The sequence below is a fragment of the Manacus candei genome, unplaced genomic scaffold (genome assembly GCF_025592945.1).
Source record: "Manacus candei isolate 608988 ecotype Guabito, Panama unplaced genomic scaffold, ASM2559294v1 h1tg000088l, whole genome shotgun sequence".
NCBI classification, from domain to species: Eukaryota; Metazoa; Chordata; class Aves; order Passeriformes; family Pipridae; genus Manacus; species Manacus candei.
In genome coordinates this window covers 2,474,140-2,490,953 of record NW_026138136.1, presented here as the reverse complement: position 1 = coordinate 2,490,953, position 16,814 = coordinate 2,474,140, and the positions used below count along the sequence as shown (strand labels likewise).

Below are 16,814 nucleotides of genomic sequence, written 5' to 3'. Positions count from 1 at the left end.
GTTAATAACACTGCCAGAGAGGAAAACTGGCAAAACCCAAAAATGAACAAAAACAAATACAACAAAAAACAACAAACAAAACCCCCCCAACAAAACCACAAAACCCAAACAAAACAAAACAAAAAAACACCTGCCATCCAGAATCTATGAACTTGATTTCCTACACCACCTACAGGAAAGGTGAATAATAAAGACATGCACCCAGAACATGTCAGTTTAGCCTGACCATTCACATCTAAAGTCTGTTACTGAAGTTCACTTATAAAAATCAACATGTCTGGAAGAAGTCTTTTCCACAGCCCATTTTCTCTACTAATGCTGAAAACCAGGAGCTGAAGAGAATAAAGCAGAGCTGCATGATCTGGTGAGAGTGAAGAAGATGAGGCAATAACACAGAGAAGAAAGAAAAAAAAAAAAGAAAAACTACTGAGAATTGTTGCAAGGCAATAAAATCCAGGCACAGGTAAGAAAGAAAACAAAAGGCATGAGCAAGACTGCCCGGGGCTCTGTTTTGAAGAACTAGGCTAACTGGGTTCACAATCATGTGTGTTGTTTCACAAACACTGAAAGTAAATGGAATTTACTCTTCTCTCAACTCTGATTTTACTTCGGGGGGGGGGGGGGGGGCGGGAATAAAATGAACCAAAAGGGAGTAAGTTACAACAAAAAGACAGAACCTGAGGCTAGAGAGGCAACAAGGTAAAATGAAAACGGAAGACTTCAAATGCTTGCAGCCCCCTTCAAACCAAAGGCACTTATGACCCTAGAAGACCACACATGGTCTACCTGTGCTCTGCACTGTCTGCTGGTTCTGCCATATACCTGGACAAAAGCTTACTGCTTGCCTCAAGCTGTTTCTCCCATCCTCAGTGCATTTCTGAGGTCAGGGTGGAGAGACCAGTGGATAAGAAGAGGTGGCTTGTCACCGTTTGCGCACAATCTGTTCCAAGTAGAGGTGCCCTAAAAAATACTTACACTGGTGAGAGTCCAGGGAATATCTTCCTGAGGCAGGTCCCAATGTGTGCCAGCACCTCATTCACATCCTCTGAAGACGCCATCTTCATGGAGATGCTGCATTTCTCAGTTTCCATAATCAACTATAAACAGGAGTGCAAGAGGGCAAGAACTGGGTGCCGTATAATTCACATTCGTTTAAAAAGGGGAGCATTTTGAATGCCAGCTGAATGCTTTGCCTGCTGGTAGGAATCTGTTATTCTTTAAGACGTGACACAGCAATGGTTCAGGTAAAGTTTCTAAAAGTTGTTCTTGAATGTACAAGACCCCCGTACTCAAACTTTGCTTTTTCTAAGAGTGCCCTGCTTCCCACGGGAATACAATTTTCAAAGGATCTTGACCTCAGCTGACACTTCTAAAACCAAGAACTTTTCACAGCATTGTCCTCATTTGAAACACGTCCCAGAACACCAGGAGAAGCAAGCACAGCCTGACAGGAAACTATTGAATGAGCAGGGTGCCTGTTTCCTCTAGCAAAAAGTAAAAGTCTTTAATGGCTGTGATCCTCTGGAAAAGCTCTAATGCTTTGTTGTATGCCCTCCAAGAAAATGCTGTGTTGATACATTGTTTCAGTTCAGATGAAGCAGTAACTCAGACAACCTCACAGCCTGTCTGGGGGACAAGTGCTTCAGCAAGGGGGGGAAATAAAGCCGTTTGCAACCTGTCTCTGTTAGATATTGACTGTTCAGAATCAAATCAGATTACGGTATGACTGACACATCAGGTCTGCTGCTGCTTTTGGCTGCATCGCAGGAAGCAATGTAATGTTTCTGTTCTCTCCAGTGTGAATAGTTAGCACAGCCCAAGTCATAAGCTCTTTTAGATGAGGAGCTATGCACGCACAGTAAGAAAGCAACATTAGGAATAAATAAGTACAGACAGACAGTAGGAGAGGAGACACTGTGTCGTATGCTACAGAGAACTGGTTTTTATTGAAACCGGTTCCCAGGGATCTTTTTGTTCCCAGTTCATGTGTAGAGTCACCACCAGGATAATCCTAGAAGAGGCTGTATTTCCCCAAAGCACACTGAGAATCTTCACTCCTTTTACAACCAATTCAACTCCTTTCTGAACTTGTTGCCATCACTCCCTGATGATGAATGAGTGGGTAACTTACTACTGTTATTCATCAATATTAACATAACATTTTCTTATATTACTCTGTCCATTTGTTCACTTATCTTATCATGGCTTTCTGCAAGACACCTAGCACAAAACTACATCCTTCTGGCATCATGGTTGTAACATGCTGTTTGCAGGAAAACTGCAACAATAGCGTTTGCCCTGCAAACAATAATCCAGGACTCCACCTGCCTTCAGCTATAAACCTTACTCATTTAAAACACAAATGAATGTAAATATGAAATATCTTAAAAAATATTTTAGGAAAATATGTATGCTCAGTGAGGTTGCTGATAATCTCTTATAAACTCTGCTACAACGGTGACTGTCTATGCCTCGAAGAATAATTAGCAATAGCAACCCTGACATTTTAGTACCTTGAATAAAAAAAGCCACAAAACCATAGAATTTAGTAAATGGCTCCCTATTAAAACACCTGGACCTTTTTTCCCCCTCCTTTAAGGACAGTTTCAAAAGTCAGGTAAAAAAGATGACATATTAATACAATGAGAGCTTTTCAGAGTTCAAATAGTGTCTCAGGCGCTCCTATTCTTAAAAAGCCCTTTAAAAGCCAAACACACATGAAACACATGAAGACTTTGATACAATTGAACTGTCAAATCTTGACAATATATTCATATTATGAATTAAAACTACTTTAAAGGCATTCTTCTTTTCAGCACCTTCTTTTTGACATTCACTTTTTTGGGCATATAACTTGCTGTCAAATATATTTTGTGTTGTATAGAGTAACGGCACCGAGAATAGTTGAAAGAAAAGCATTTCTGCCTGCAATGTAAGCAGTAGCTTTTGGCTTGCCCGTAAAGGTATACACCGGAGAAGCCATTGCAGTTTGTGTGGTGATTACTGCATACCAGTCACCATTGCTTTATCACTTCTGAGAAAAATATCCACTTGTAATACAAATGAAAACTTGTACCATACTGAATTAGGAAAAAACCAATTTCTTATCACAATCCCACCTGCACAACACATTCCTAAAACTGACTCTTTAAATTCTTATCATTATTGTTAAGACTTTAGAGTAGCATGAATACAAGAATGCAAATGCACAGTGTGCTCAGTGGACAGGGACACCTGCATGTTAGAGTATTACCTCCTTGATTGGAACATATCTGGCAATGAGTAAATAAGTATCTTTTATATAGAATACACTCACCTGACCCGGTTTACTGGAAGTTACTCCCTGGATTTCCAAGTAGCTGAAAGTTAGTTCTAACTGTAGTTAAAAAAAAAAAACCACTACATTAGTGCAAACATCATCTTATTTTAAAGAGCACTTACGTTTCTCAACGAGGTTAAGAAAACCTTGAGCAAGGCTACTGATATTTGACATCAGTTTCTGTAACTGACACTAAATATTTTTTAATATCTTATCTGATCACATTTTTCACTAAAAGAATACTTAGATTTGCTTGTTACAGGTTCAAATCATTATTAGAGATTATAGGAATACCATACTGGGCATTTTACTGCAAGCTATAAGCACGTAAGCATATAATAAATTTTATGGCAAAATGTTACTATAAAAAGCATCATTAATACAATACCCTACTGATGTGTACTCCTGTGACTGAATAATCATTAATTACAATCCTTACAGCTTCACAATTATTCTTTCATTAGTTACACTGATCATAGATGTGAAAAATTTTACTGCACAGAAGCTGAAGGGACACACACAATTATACATATATATATGAGAATAAAAATACTGTATATAAATAGATTGATACAGATATAAACACATAAATGCCCGAGACTGCTTTAGAGTATCTTAAGTATGAGAGGAAGCAATGCATTAGCTTTGTCTGAGTGGGGTATTTGGACAACAGTCAGAACAGGCAGGGAAGAACATACTGAATCCAAACGGAAGCTTAAAAGAAGATGGGGAATTCTTTTCCAAGGACAACACTAGGGCTACAGGGAGAGTGCTAAGATCTGAATTCACAACTGTGTAGACAAACATCTTGATAGCTGAGATATACAGAAAGAAACAAACCTCTTGGACTGAGTCATAACTACAGGGCAAGACATAAGCCTGGTCATTTCCTTTTAGTTATCATTAAAACCATTGTAACTGAGCAGTCATTCATTGTAACTGAGCAGTCTGTCTAAATTGCACAGTTTCCTGTACTTTGTCTTATCCTAGGTTCACAGTCAGGGTGCTCCCTGGCTAACTGGCAAACACCATATTATTCTTTTTCTGTATTTGTGACAATCTTTTAAAAAGTCAACCCTGAATGACTACTGAGGTGCTCAGAACCCAGATGCAGCTCTCAAGACTCCCTCCCTGTAAAGGCTGCAACAGCACATCAGGAAGTCAGGAACAGAGGATATAGTTTCCAACCACAACAACCAGCAAAAAGCTTTCCAGAAAACTTTTGTTACTACTGTCTCTTTGCTGTTTGTTGTCTATTTTCTGATCCCTGCAGTCGCCTTCATGATTTGGCAGCATCAGAAGATATAAGCACCCCTCCCGTTTCTGTGCAAAGTTCACATTCTATCAAAAACCTAGTTCAGTGACCGAACCTTACTCTGAAGTTTTTGAGACTTCATGTGCTTCATTTCACACATTCTGCTGCAGGGGCAGCATCCACAGCACACAGGCAGTTTCAGGGGTGTCACTGCATCTGGTTACAATGCAGGCGAGCACAGGGAACTGAGGCAGGAGAGGAAGAACCAGCACAAGCATCTTCCCAGAGCCCATACCAACACCTTGCATTTTCCCAAGGGTAAAGGCATTCACTTCTGTTCAGTGCTTTATTTCTAAGCTTAGACTGGCAATCTTTTGTGATGACATGGCCCTGTGCAGTTTGCTCAGGTCAGAAAGAAAAAGAAAACCAAACAAGAACAAAACAAAAACAAAACAAAAGCAAACTCCCCCCTCATGAAAAAAAAATCCAAAAATACACACAAACAAAACCAAATAAAAAAACAAACGAACAAAACACCACCAAAAAATCCGTAGGGGCTGTTGTTGGCTATTGGAGTAAGCTAGACTACACAAAGAGAAGTGAAAAGCTTTTTTCTCCAGTGCTAGTCAAATTAATCAAACATGAGATTATCCAACATTTGTTTACCTAAATCACAATGAAATTTTAAGGGGAAAGTTTCCGTGATTGAAATCCTTCATATTTTGAAAATTATTTACCTATCAGATTGAAATTTCTTCTTTTGATAATGTATTTTGTATGTGCAAACATATACATATGTACACACAATCAAAAATACATTTCTATTCCTGAGAAAAGTTTACACAGACCCAGACTCAAAAATTCAGTTTGCAAAAATCCTCTTGACTAGAATTAACAAATACCAGGAAACATGGCAATATCTCTACAGTTCATCTTTGGTTCATTTTTCTAACTCAAAAATATGATTTTACAGTCTTTGCTTTGCAGCAAAAATGTAGAACACATTCTAAGTATCTTCTACCTCAAACTAAGAAATAATTTTTACAAGGTTTTAAAAGGCATAATCTCATTTATTACTGAAAATTATATGGTTTAAAAATCCTCTTAAAAGGTTATGCGTGCCTCTCGTTTAGGACCCCTTCAGTTACCTAGACAGTTAATTTCACAGTGTTCAATTTGTTCAGCCAAAACTTAATGAAAGTTGCTCTAGGAATACATTCACAAATCTGAATTATATTCCCACAAATATTTCATACACTTATTTGTGTGATTGATAACACACCCAACATTTACTAATGTTGCAATTATGTTTTATATGGACTCTAGCAAGAATACTGCCCTTCCTTCCCTATCAGTCCATCTAGATTAGTGGGAATGAACTGACTGGGCCCGAGTGTGAAGTTAAGAGGCAGTTATTGTAATATCTTTGTTTTAATGGTAATAATGTTAGTTGATATTGTAGTTAATCAATTTTAATCTTGGTCCTTGTTTAGTAGATACATCTCAACATCATTGTTTAAGGAAAAGTGAAGTCTGGAATTGAACGTAGCAATAACAGTCAGTCAGAACTGGTCATCACTTGGTGTGCGTAATTTTGTGAGAAGTTCTCCCCTCAACTTTGTGAAAGAAATAATGTGTCTTTGCTCAATGTTCTCAGCTGTCTTTCTAGGAGTTACTGCCTGACAGTTACATGGAAGCTATCGGGCTCAGAAAGTTTCTGAGCAGCTTTTGAAAATACTACAGACATTAGTAAATTCAATAAGTTTCACTAACCCTAGTAGAAATGCATTTTCAACCATCCTAACAGCTGTTCAGATGTACAAAGTTTAATGAAATATACATCATAAGCACAGTTTCTCATCATCTTCCTTCTATCCCTAGAGTCACACTTCTATTAGCACAGAATACATATTCTAGATTTTCATGAAAACTAAACCAAGTTTTTCAACAATGTAAATCTATTTAATAAAAGGAGTTCTCAGAGTTGTCTGAAATGCTAAACCAGACCTAGAGTTATCACTTAGTATTCCAAGCCCCAGCCTTCAAGAGCTTTTTGATGAATTACAACGGCTTTACTATCGTTTAACAAGATCATGATCACCACTTGTCTATCATGATGCCACTGCACTGATGTCTGAGCTGTTCATTAACTGCATCTATGTTTCCATGCAAGCAGTCACCAAACCTTGCCTTAAAAAGCCCTGGCTGAAAACTGCAGTGAGCCAAAAGCCAACAGACAACCAACCAGAGACATCTGTGCTGCAGGGACACAGTGATCAACTGAGGAAAATAAGTTTCAGCAGAAATTCAAGCTACAGTCATCCTACCTGTCAGTCAGCATCTTCAAATTACAGGTAGGGATGGTCACATTTACCAGTGGCCATAACTGAAAATCTGGTATCAATCATTCAATTTATTGATTCTGTTTTTTCTATAAAGTATATATATACTCACACACTTATGTGTAAAATACAACAAAATAGGATATGTGCCAAGTCCTCATTCACTGATTCCAAGCTGGACAAGAGATGTTCTTCCACATCAGTCACTTTTATTTATATGGAAATTATCTTTCTCTGCTACAACAATCACTACAAATTGTCACAGGCATAGCAAAAATAATTCACCAGCATTGGCAAGGCAGGTTGCCAAGATGCTTTTCAAAATGAACGGAAATCATTAGAAAACAACAGAATTTAATAAAATTCAACACAGTTTCTACCTCCAAATCAAATATAATCCTATTTGACACTACAAACACTAGAGGGAATGCCATCAGCTTGTTTGCACATAAACTGTCCCTCTATAAAGATAATCAGGCTCATTTCACAGTTCTTCAAGCTGGAGTTTACAACATAACTCTTCAGCCACCTGCATTTCTAGAAGTTAAAATTCCTCTGAAATGGTGTATATATATATATATACATATATATATGTATGTATTGACAAATTCATTTAAGGCATACACTAATGGAAGCATCACTCTAACTCAAGACCATGCAACTTATCATCCCTCAATTATGTTTTTCTTTTAACAGATGTACCAGTATAATTAAAATATGCTAAATTTTTGCTAGTTAGTTTATGTAGCTTACATTTGTATCTAAAATCTCAGAACAGTTACAGAAGCACAGTGATTTTACCTTGGTGGGAATCCGAGATGTTAAAAGAAATGCCCGACATGATGCCAACACCTATTGAAAACAAAACAAAAAACAAAAAGAACAGAATTTGTAAGAAATATTTAATATTATTAAAGATTCTTTTCCAGGAAAATCCTGAAACCAGAGGCAAAAAGCCTCTAGCAGACTGAGTATAGACTCCCTTTGCTGTCATACACTGAAGGAAGCAAAACTGCAATCAGATCCAGTAGACAATGAAGAGACTTCAGCAATCTGATCAGCTACAAGCTAGTTAGCACACCATTGAACTGAAGAAATTTGTTTAATCAATCTCTCAAGAACATATAATAGCAATCTTAGTGATATTTTAAAAAGAAGCAAGGATAAGAAGTCCTACCAGGAACACAGGATGTCTTTAAATGTAAAAAATTACACAACATGATGTTATTGGTGATGTAAGAAACCGTAAGCAAACATTTTCTTTTGGACACATATGGTACATTTCTAGAGCAAGAATACAAAGATTTCTTATTGATACCACCCTCATTTTTTATCCAGCAAAAACGCAGTTAGACTAGTGAGACCAGTAACTCTGGTAAGAAAGCACAGCAAAACTTGTATTTTGGAAGCTAGTGCCAATCAAAATATAACAATTCTATATGATGTCCCTCCAATCTCCAGGAGCACATCCCACTCACAGATTTTACACTTTGCAAAAGGGATGACTCATATGGCAAAACTACAGTACTCTTTGTTGATTCACCTGCCTACAGAATTATGTACTATTGGCTACATCTTTTTCCAGAAAAAAAAAAAAAAAGAAAAAAAGAAACAAACTTTGAAACATTTGAATGCTGCACCAAAATCCCACAGCATGTGCAGAGTTTTGTTACAGAGTTAGGACCTCCTGAACTCAGTTCTGCTCAGTAACTATCCAACATCAGGTGATCAAGTTGACAAAAAAACGTGTTCCTCGCTCAGAGAGGGAGAACTAGTTTGAGAGGGCAAGCCAGCAGCTAGCTCTGAACACTGTTCAAACACTTCAAAGGTTGGATTTCAGCTTTAGTATCTCAGCTGAATCACACCTTGGTAAAACTTAAAAGCACAAGTTCTGTACCAATGTCGGATATTAGCAGATTGTTTCAGGGTTGATGTGATTAGACCTGGTGCTCTGGTTACCACTGATGTAGAGCCAAACCACTGTAAAACAACCAATGCCTACTGTAAGGCTAAGCCCTACACTGAAGCCCCTTTATGCTGCCGGGCATGTCCAGGCCCTGTCAGACAGACCTGCCTCATCTTGCTCACATGTGGGGGAGAAAGAATCTCTTCTGCTTTCCTCCTAGCTGCATCTATCCCAAGTATGTCTTCTACAATCCTGTACAAAGAGAAGAAAGGGGAAGGGCCTACCTGAGGGTTTTTTTCACTGCACAATCACAGTTGAGCCTGACAGTGGCTCTCTCTCACACTAATAAAACCTTATCTTTCCCCTCCCTCACCCACCTCCTCAGGATAGCCACTCACAGCTGGTGCACACCACTCTCCTGGGACCCTCTGGGGAAGATCACACCCCTATGTGCTCACAAAATAGCTTCACTATCAGTAAGAGTGCCCCTCTTGTTCACAAACTCACTCACAAACCCACCCACAAACAAGCTGCTCAGCTCTGAAGAGGGGTAGGTGATCAGGTACCCTCTCCCTGCACTGGTATCACCAAAAACATCGCTCCAGGGCAGCCGGCAGAGCAGCTGCAAACAGCTTCTCCTGCTTCTGGTCACCACATCTCAGGTGCACAAGTGGGACAGTCAGGGAAAAGGACACCTTTTGATGAACTGCTTTCCATATTTACCTTCTAGGTAGTGGTCTACAACATTAGAGAGATCAGTGCTCGTGTGTATGCCACCACAGTGGGACAGCTGGCTGCAGGAAAGTCATGACACAGTCTTGTTATAAAACATTTGCTTGCATATATGGGTTCAAGCTACTTTACGAGCATTGACAGGGTTGATTTAACATGATTACAGTACACATGAGCAGTCCAGATAACGAAGTTAAATGCAAACCAGGTAACCAGAAGGCTCTAACAGAATTATGTTGGAAAAGCATTTCCAACAGAGCACATGTCAGTATATATTCTTGTGGTAGATGTATTAATGATCCCAAAGTGATCTTTCTAAAACCAACAAAGCTGAAATACCCACTTACCTTAAGATGCATTTATATACAAAGGAGAGGACTGCTGTAAGATGATACTCCCCACTCAGCAGGTAAAGAGCTAACCTCGAGCAACAAAATGGTACAAAAAAAAGCCTGAGCCCTCTAATCCCATAACACCAAGGTTTCTACAGTTTTCACAGTTGAGACTGTCACAAACAAGTAAGAGTTTGATTTTCACATAAAAGCAATTGAAGACAAGGTCAATTATTACTGCAAAGTTAATACCCCATCTTGACAACAGCAGGCCTAGATTTTTTTAATTATTATTTATTTATTAATTATGGTTTTTTTACAATGGCAGAATTGGCTAAGAGGAGGTTTTGCTTTATTTCACAATTTTAGCTCCCAAAATCCATGAGTATGCACCATGACCCTTGAGAGGATCAGTTTTAGTTTACTGCTTTCTGATTTTTTTCTATTTTTTCAAAATATTATGCAACATCTGCATTTTAACATCACCATTTTTGTTCACGTTTAGAAACAAAGTAGCCTGTACCCTGATTCAACTTGAGACTTGCTGAATAAGCTGTGAAATATGATCGGTTTTCAGCGACCTCCTTCTCCTCAATAAGGCTGCAATGCATAAACAAATAATGGCCATTAAGATATCGGTTCACCCATGTCTTTGTCAATAGGATTCTGCACGGTTGTTAGTACTTGCAAGGGCAACAGAACACATATTACAGACTACCTAAAACAATGTATCACTCTATGCTTTTGCTTACGACATACCATGCTGTCACCAAAGGCAGAGGCACCAGAGGTGTTTTCACACTTGTCAGCTCAAGTCCCCTTTTAAGAAGCGAGTTACTTTTGTGAAGGAAGACCCAGGTCTCTGTTCATTCATCTGACATGAATAACAAGTGTGTGCTCAATTGCACAATTATCTAGGGCTTTCAGAAGCTTCTAGATTTCTTGCAGTTTTTAACTTCTTCATACAAAGAAACTAAAAGCAGAAGCAGCCACTATTACTCTCTAGCAATCCTCAAGCATCTCTACTGAGAAGGTTCTGCCACTGTTACATTCTTTTTGCACCGGGAGAACCTTGAGTACAGGCGAAGCTTCATGATCCAAGGCACTTTGAAAATCAGAGACTCAGAGGAGCAGACCCCCTAATTCTGGGGACAACCCTGAACAAAGCACTCCCTTGGCTCACAACCTATCAGGAAGGTCAGCTGGGCACAGTGTATAATTCACTTTATCATCTGATAAGAGAATGATCTGACTTGTTCTACATAATGCGTCACAGCCCCGCTCCTCCATAACCATTTTGTTTGGTCACAAGTAGTATTCAATCATTAATAATGTTAGAAGATGCCATCAAAAGATAAACACATGCAGGGTAAAGAAAGACACTTAGGAGTTGATTCACACTTTAACACACATGTAAGCCAAAAGGTTTGCAAGTACTGATATGATGGCAGCGAGCACATCCAGGCAAATTTTATACAGGGTACACAACCTGGCTGTTGTTCCATGGAAGGGATGATAAAAGAGAATTATATTTAGTTAACAGCAGTTTCTGTCTGTCTTCCTACTCTGTCTTTTTTAAGCATAAAATAGGATTATGATTTGAATTTTAAATGACTCCAACTCACACACATACACCCGAGTTGATGATTTCTTAATGTTTTTATCATTCCAAATTCCGTAACGCTCCCTACACTGCTCAGAGTGTACATGAAACCAGTCAAAATTTTGAAACATTTACCAAAAACCTACCCTGCAAATTATTTCTCCAGAGACTCATGACCTACAAGGTCATCTTCAATTTACCAGAATAAATAATCTGTTTCAGTAAATAAAACTAATTTGAACACAGATCCTCAGTGAGTATATCACTAAAACATAAACATACAGAAGTATTTGTGATTTATTGTCAAATCCTAGCCTTACTATCCATTTTAGCACTTAAGTTAAATCAACAGGGCTCCACTGGGTTAATCCAGCCATCCTACCTGGCAGTCACTCTTGGGAAGATCATTAGAGTAACACAGTTCTGTGCTAATTGCATCTATTTTGCCAGACAGACCACAGCAACTCAAGCCACCTTATCTGTATTCAAAGCAGTTTCAAATTCATAAGTAAATTAAAATCTTTTAAAAACAGTACTACCCTTCTTAAAATGCCCAGGAATGAAGAGCTCTGGAAAACACAGTGAGCATACACGGTTTCGTGACTAAACATGAAACAAAATGGAAGCACCTCAGCACTCCATGGGCCGTGGGAAGTTGCATCACGCTCACTCCACTCACTACCACAGATGTTTTGAAACTCCCCTCTCCTAAAATCTCAAAAAAATTGTGGATTAAACAAATGTTTTCCTCTTGCTGAAAACTGATTGACACTTTAAAGCCCTCCCCCCCAACAACCAACTCTGTCCTTTTTTTCATCAACTGCTTCAATTTTACTTCTTAAAATACACTCTCTGTACCTTTCCTTACACTGTAGTTTCTTTTGCCCCCAGCATTTGCCATTTTGTCAGCCTAAAAATTGATTCAGTCTCTTCCATTATAATTTACTTGAGGAAGGAGACATTTGGAACAAATTTTCTGATTTAGATAGCCATCATTTTGAGAATGCCTTGAAACCAGAAGACAGTTGCTTTTCTGTATATACCTTTTAGTTATACCATCCCTATTTTTATCATTACTCATTACCATTATTATCCAAAACGTCATCATTTTTAAGTTTCCACCCTTATTAGCTGCTTTATGATTTCTACCATAAGTTTTCCATTGCTACTGCTGATTCAATATCTAATGTACACACAATAATGCGAGGTAAAGCAGCAGCACTAATACAGTTTTTGTTTTGTTCAAATACGGATGAATCAATACATGTTAGAGCATCCAGTCTCTCTCAGTCCCTGTAGGATCGACCATTCATTTCCCAGGTTGCATTCTTGATGTTGTAAATGCTTCATCCTGAAGCAACTGGAGTTCGATTAGATAAAAGGCCCCTTTCAGCAACATGTTAGAGATATTACAGCTGGTTTTGAGCAAGGCAGTTCCTACTAAAAGCACTGAGCCTCCCTACACAAAGAGGCTAGCTAACATCCTGAAGGGCTTTTTGGAGGGCTGATTAGCTCAGGCACAACACGTATTCTGCATCATTTGAAAGGGTAGCATCACTTGGCATATGGTGGGCTTCTCTGCAGGGTGCTGACACCAGCAAAGCAGCCCAATTCAATCCCAACCTGAGGGCTCGCAGCATCACCACCTTTACCCACAACAGCCCTCTCAGTTGTCTGAGGTTGAATTTGTCTCTAACCATTTGGTTTCAGTTACTTTTAAAGTGTAATCTATGATAAACCCATTGACAAACCTTATTCACTCCTGTTCCAAATGTCTACTTATTTATCCACCAATACTTAAATAGTCTCTGGAGCTGGAGAAGATCCCTTTTGAAAGGGTTAGTGTATTTCAATTCACACATTAAAAAAAAAATTCTCCCTCCCTGAGCCAAGTTGAACACATTCCCAGGCTCGCCTAAGTGGCTGGTGCCTGTGTGGCCAGCCAAAGACCAAAACACATCCCAGAGCAGACCAGCAGCAGCAGTAAGGGGAGCTGTTATTTGCATCAGTACAATTCTCTCCTGCACAAGCTCTACAGCTCAAGTAACTACATCAGCCATCCCCATGAAGGTCTGCTCTGTTGCATGTTTCTCTATTATCATTCCTGAAGTCAACCACTGCTTCCTGGTGCCCCAGCAAGGTCCCCTTAGTGGAGCCATGGACAGAGAGCAAGCCTGCCTGCCACTGGCATGCTGTGCAGAGCACAGCTTTTCCCTGGTCCTTCTTTCCATCACACTGCATTAAAAACTCAAGCCTGATCTGTTATGGGTCACCAATTTCCATATTTTCTGGATAGCAAAGGATGGTATAGGGAACAGGTTTTAGTTGAAATGTTGAGGTTTTTTACAAAAAATGTGTGCTCAGATATCAAAACAGCTGGCAATAAATCTGCTGTGTTTAAAGAGAAGAGAAGCACCCTTACATTAATGTACCAAACAAGACACGGGACACCACAAGATGGCACAACGGAGTGCTTCACACAAATTTCCCTTTCAGTCTAAGTTACAGGACCCTTTTAGCAGAAATGCTTATTAAGCATTGGAGAGCGGTTCAAATCTGCAGAACAGTTTCTACTTCACAGGCAGCAATGAACGAGCCCTGCCTAGAAGACAGTTAAGAGAAAACTATCCTCATTTTAGAATTGATGAAAATCAAGTCACAGACACGCAGAGATTTGCCTAAAACAAAAAGGCAAAATGAAGTGACAGAGCTTGAAAGAGAAGCTTTGAGTAAAAGGGTCCTAATTCTGGAGTATGAGAAGAAACAACATAGCTGGGAGGTTTATCAGCAAATTAAGACAGAATTTCCAGACTAAACCAAATTTGTTCATTAGCTCCTCTGACAGCACTCACAATACTTCCACTACCACCTACAAGCAGCGTTCTAGCCCTGCAAACTGTTTACAAAAGACACATGAATCAAACTGTGCTTCTTTAACACCTGAAGCACAAAGAAACATGTACACTTGCTATAACCCTGTCTGCAACGAGCAAACAACCCGGGTACTCCAGTAAAGGTGGGATTTTGGAAGAAACTGAGACAGAAATTCACCTTTGGTCAGATATTACCAATGACAGCAACAGGAGCTGTGGACACCCCAACTGCCAACCCCTGTCACTTGAAGTAGACTGCGACCTGATCACCAGTGGTGCAGACTGGGACTCCCTTGCTTTAGAGACTTTACGCTCAAAAGTTTTGTATCTTATCATTTCCATTAACCAGAGCTGCTTGTGGAAGGGCAGACATCTATTGTGTATGTGCACAAGGTTCCCTTGTACTTCCAAACAGTCAGTCACATAACAGAGTTTCATGACATTGTGAGAGACATCCAATACAGTGCACTAAAGCCATCGCAATCCCCTGTGGACTGCAAAACTTCCTCGTCATTCTGCTCACAACCACGCAATTCCCAACAACAAAAAAACCTAAAAGTAAAGCACTAAATACCAGAAGACCTACTTACCGCAACACTTAAGCCTGCTCTCAGTCATGAAAATAGGAAACAGAAAGCAGCAGCACTCCAACAATACAAAGTCCTCTCCACAGCACTGGACCCAGCCTGGGCTGACCCCAGTCAGGGTAGAGGACGGGAGCAGGAGGGGTGTACGTTCAACCACATACCTTCACTTGTAACTCATCAATGAGGCATATCACCCCAAAGGCGGTTTTCCTGCTCTGTACCTACATTACACATAAATAGGTCACTAGCACATTACTGTGAATACACCTTTATTTCAAATTTTTTTCTCCACTTTCATTCTTATCTGTATACAGCCATTACACAGATTCACTGTCACAATTCAGGTTACAAAATGTCTCAGCAGGATACCTTCCCCGTGTACCAGGCTTTTACAATGTTCTAGCCCCCCCATACTTGGCTAAATTACCGGTTGAGAACATTCCGTCAACTTCAAAAAGCCCTGGGCTCCAGCATTTTCTGAGAAAATTTTTTTACGCTCTTGTGCTTCTTCCCTCCATCAGAAAAAAGAGCACACAGGCATCATTTAAAAAAGCCCTCCCATTACCTATCCATGGTGTTAATAATAAGGAACATCCATACACCTTCCCTCTTCCTACACAGAGCTTCTTTCTGTGTTTATGGACAGCAGTTACAACTGGAAGCATTTTGGTCTGCTGCATATGATGCTGTTTCTATGCAGAAGTAACTGGAAATAGATTTTGCTATTCCAGTGCTTTTATTCTTATCTTCTTTAATTTCATCACTTAGAAATGCCAGATTAAACATTTTGCAGTGATCCTTGTTGACGGGATTGCTCTCTAAGTGTGTCACAGCAACCACAATGAAGAACTTTAAAAACCAGGAAGCAAAACAAAAGCTTCAGGTACAGAGGAAATGCAATTTGATCCACAATGCAAGCACTTTATAAGAAACTCTTATAACTATTGTATTTGCTTTTAGCTACCAACAATTAAATGATTAAAGATTAAACATTTAATTAGCAAAGTGCGATGCACTTACTTCCACTTAATATTAAAATGAAATAAATAATACATTAAAAAATTTTCCTCAATACCCACTGCCATAAACCACCGTTTGAAAAACATTGACCTTGGACCATCCCGAGAGCTAAGGGCCAGAGAAAGATTTCAGCTTAATAAATCTCTAGAATTAAGTCTTTTGTGTACTCTCCATGGTACATACAAGTTGAAACCCAAATCCAAACCAATGGGTGGAGAGTTATAAAAACCTTTAAGCATAGGCAGTTCTTTCCCAAAGAAACAGGTGCAAGACAAAATGCTCTTCCTCATTAGGTCCAGAGGGGTTCACTCAAGCTCTGCTCCTCTACACTACTGTAGGAGCCTCATTGCTGTCCTCAGGTGCACTCTGATTTCCTTTTCTTCCTCTTGTTTCCCCACAGAACCTTTTTTCCATCTCTATCACCTGTAAAACACAAAGTACCCGCTGTATCTAACACAACTGTGACAACCTCTCCATCCCTAATTACTTGAGCTACACTGTAAGTCTTCATCTTCATATATTTTGATATCTTAAGACCATCAGTCTTTCAAGAGAGGAATGGTGCTTGAGTGCTGGAACCAGCTACTTGGCCATTTAAAATCCTTAAAAGTCACCACTATATTCCCAGTCCCCAAACTCAGATATTTTGTTATACTGTTCTACATTTTATAAGACGATCTCTGTTACAGCTATTTTATTTCTAGTGTTTCACATTTCTCCTCTGCTAAAGAAATCTTTCAGAGTTTAAAACATCTTTCAGAAATGGCAAGAAGAGAGCAAGTAACTCTCCTGTCTCTGCACAAGAAAGCAGGGCTGGAATGCCCACTGCTATCCTCACATGCAAT

The 16,814-nt window shown here is 39.3% G+C and overlaps 1 protein-coding gene across 4 annotated transcripts in view; it reads right to left on the bottom strand.

The window, feature by feature from the left end:
• CARMIL1 (capping protein regulator and myosin 1 linker 1) overlaps window positions 1-16,814 on the bottom strand; it is a 192,794-nt gene that overhangs the window by 106,236 nt on the left and 69,744 nt on the right. For all 4 annotated transcript variants that reach the window (XM_051812679.1, XM_051812680.1, XM_051812681.1 and 1 more), the window contains exons 3-5: window positions 7,718-7,768; window positions 3,317-3,376; window positions 976-1,097 (exon numbers count right to left, since the gene is read on the bottom strand). In XM_051812679.1, coding sequence (XP_051668639.1) covers window positions 976-1,097; window positions 3,317-3,376; window positions 7,718-7,768 — 233 coding nt within the window. The remainder of the gene's footprint in view (window positions 1-975; window positions 1,098-3,316; window positions 3,377-7,717; window positions 7,769-16,814) is intronic.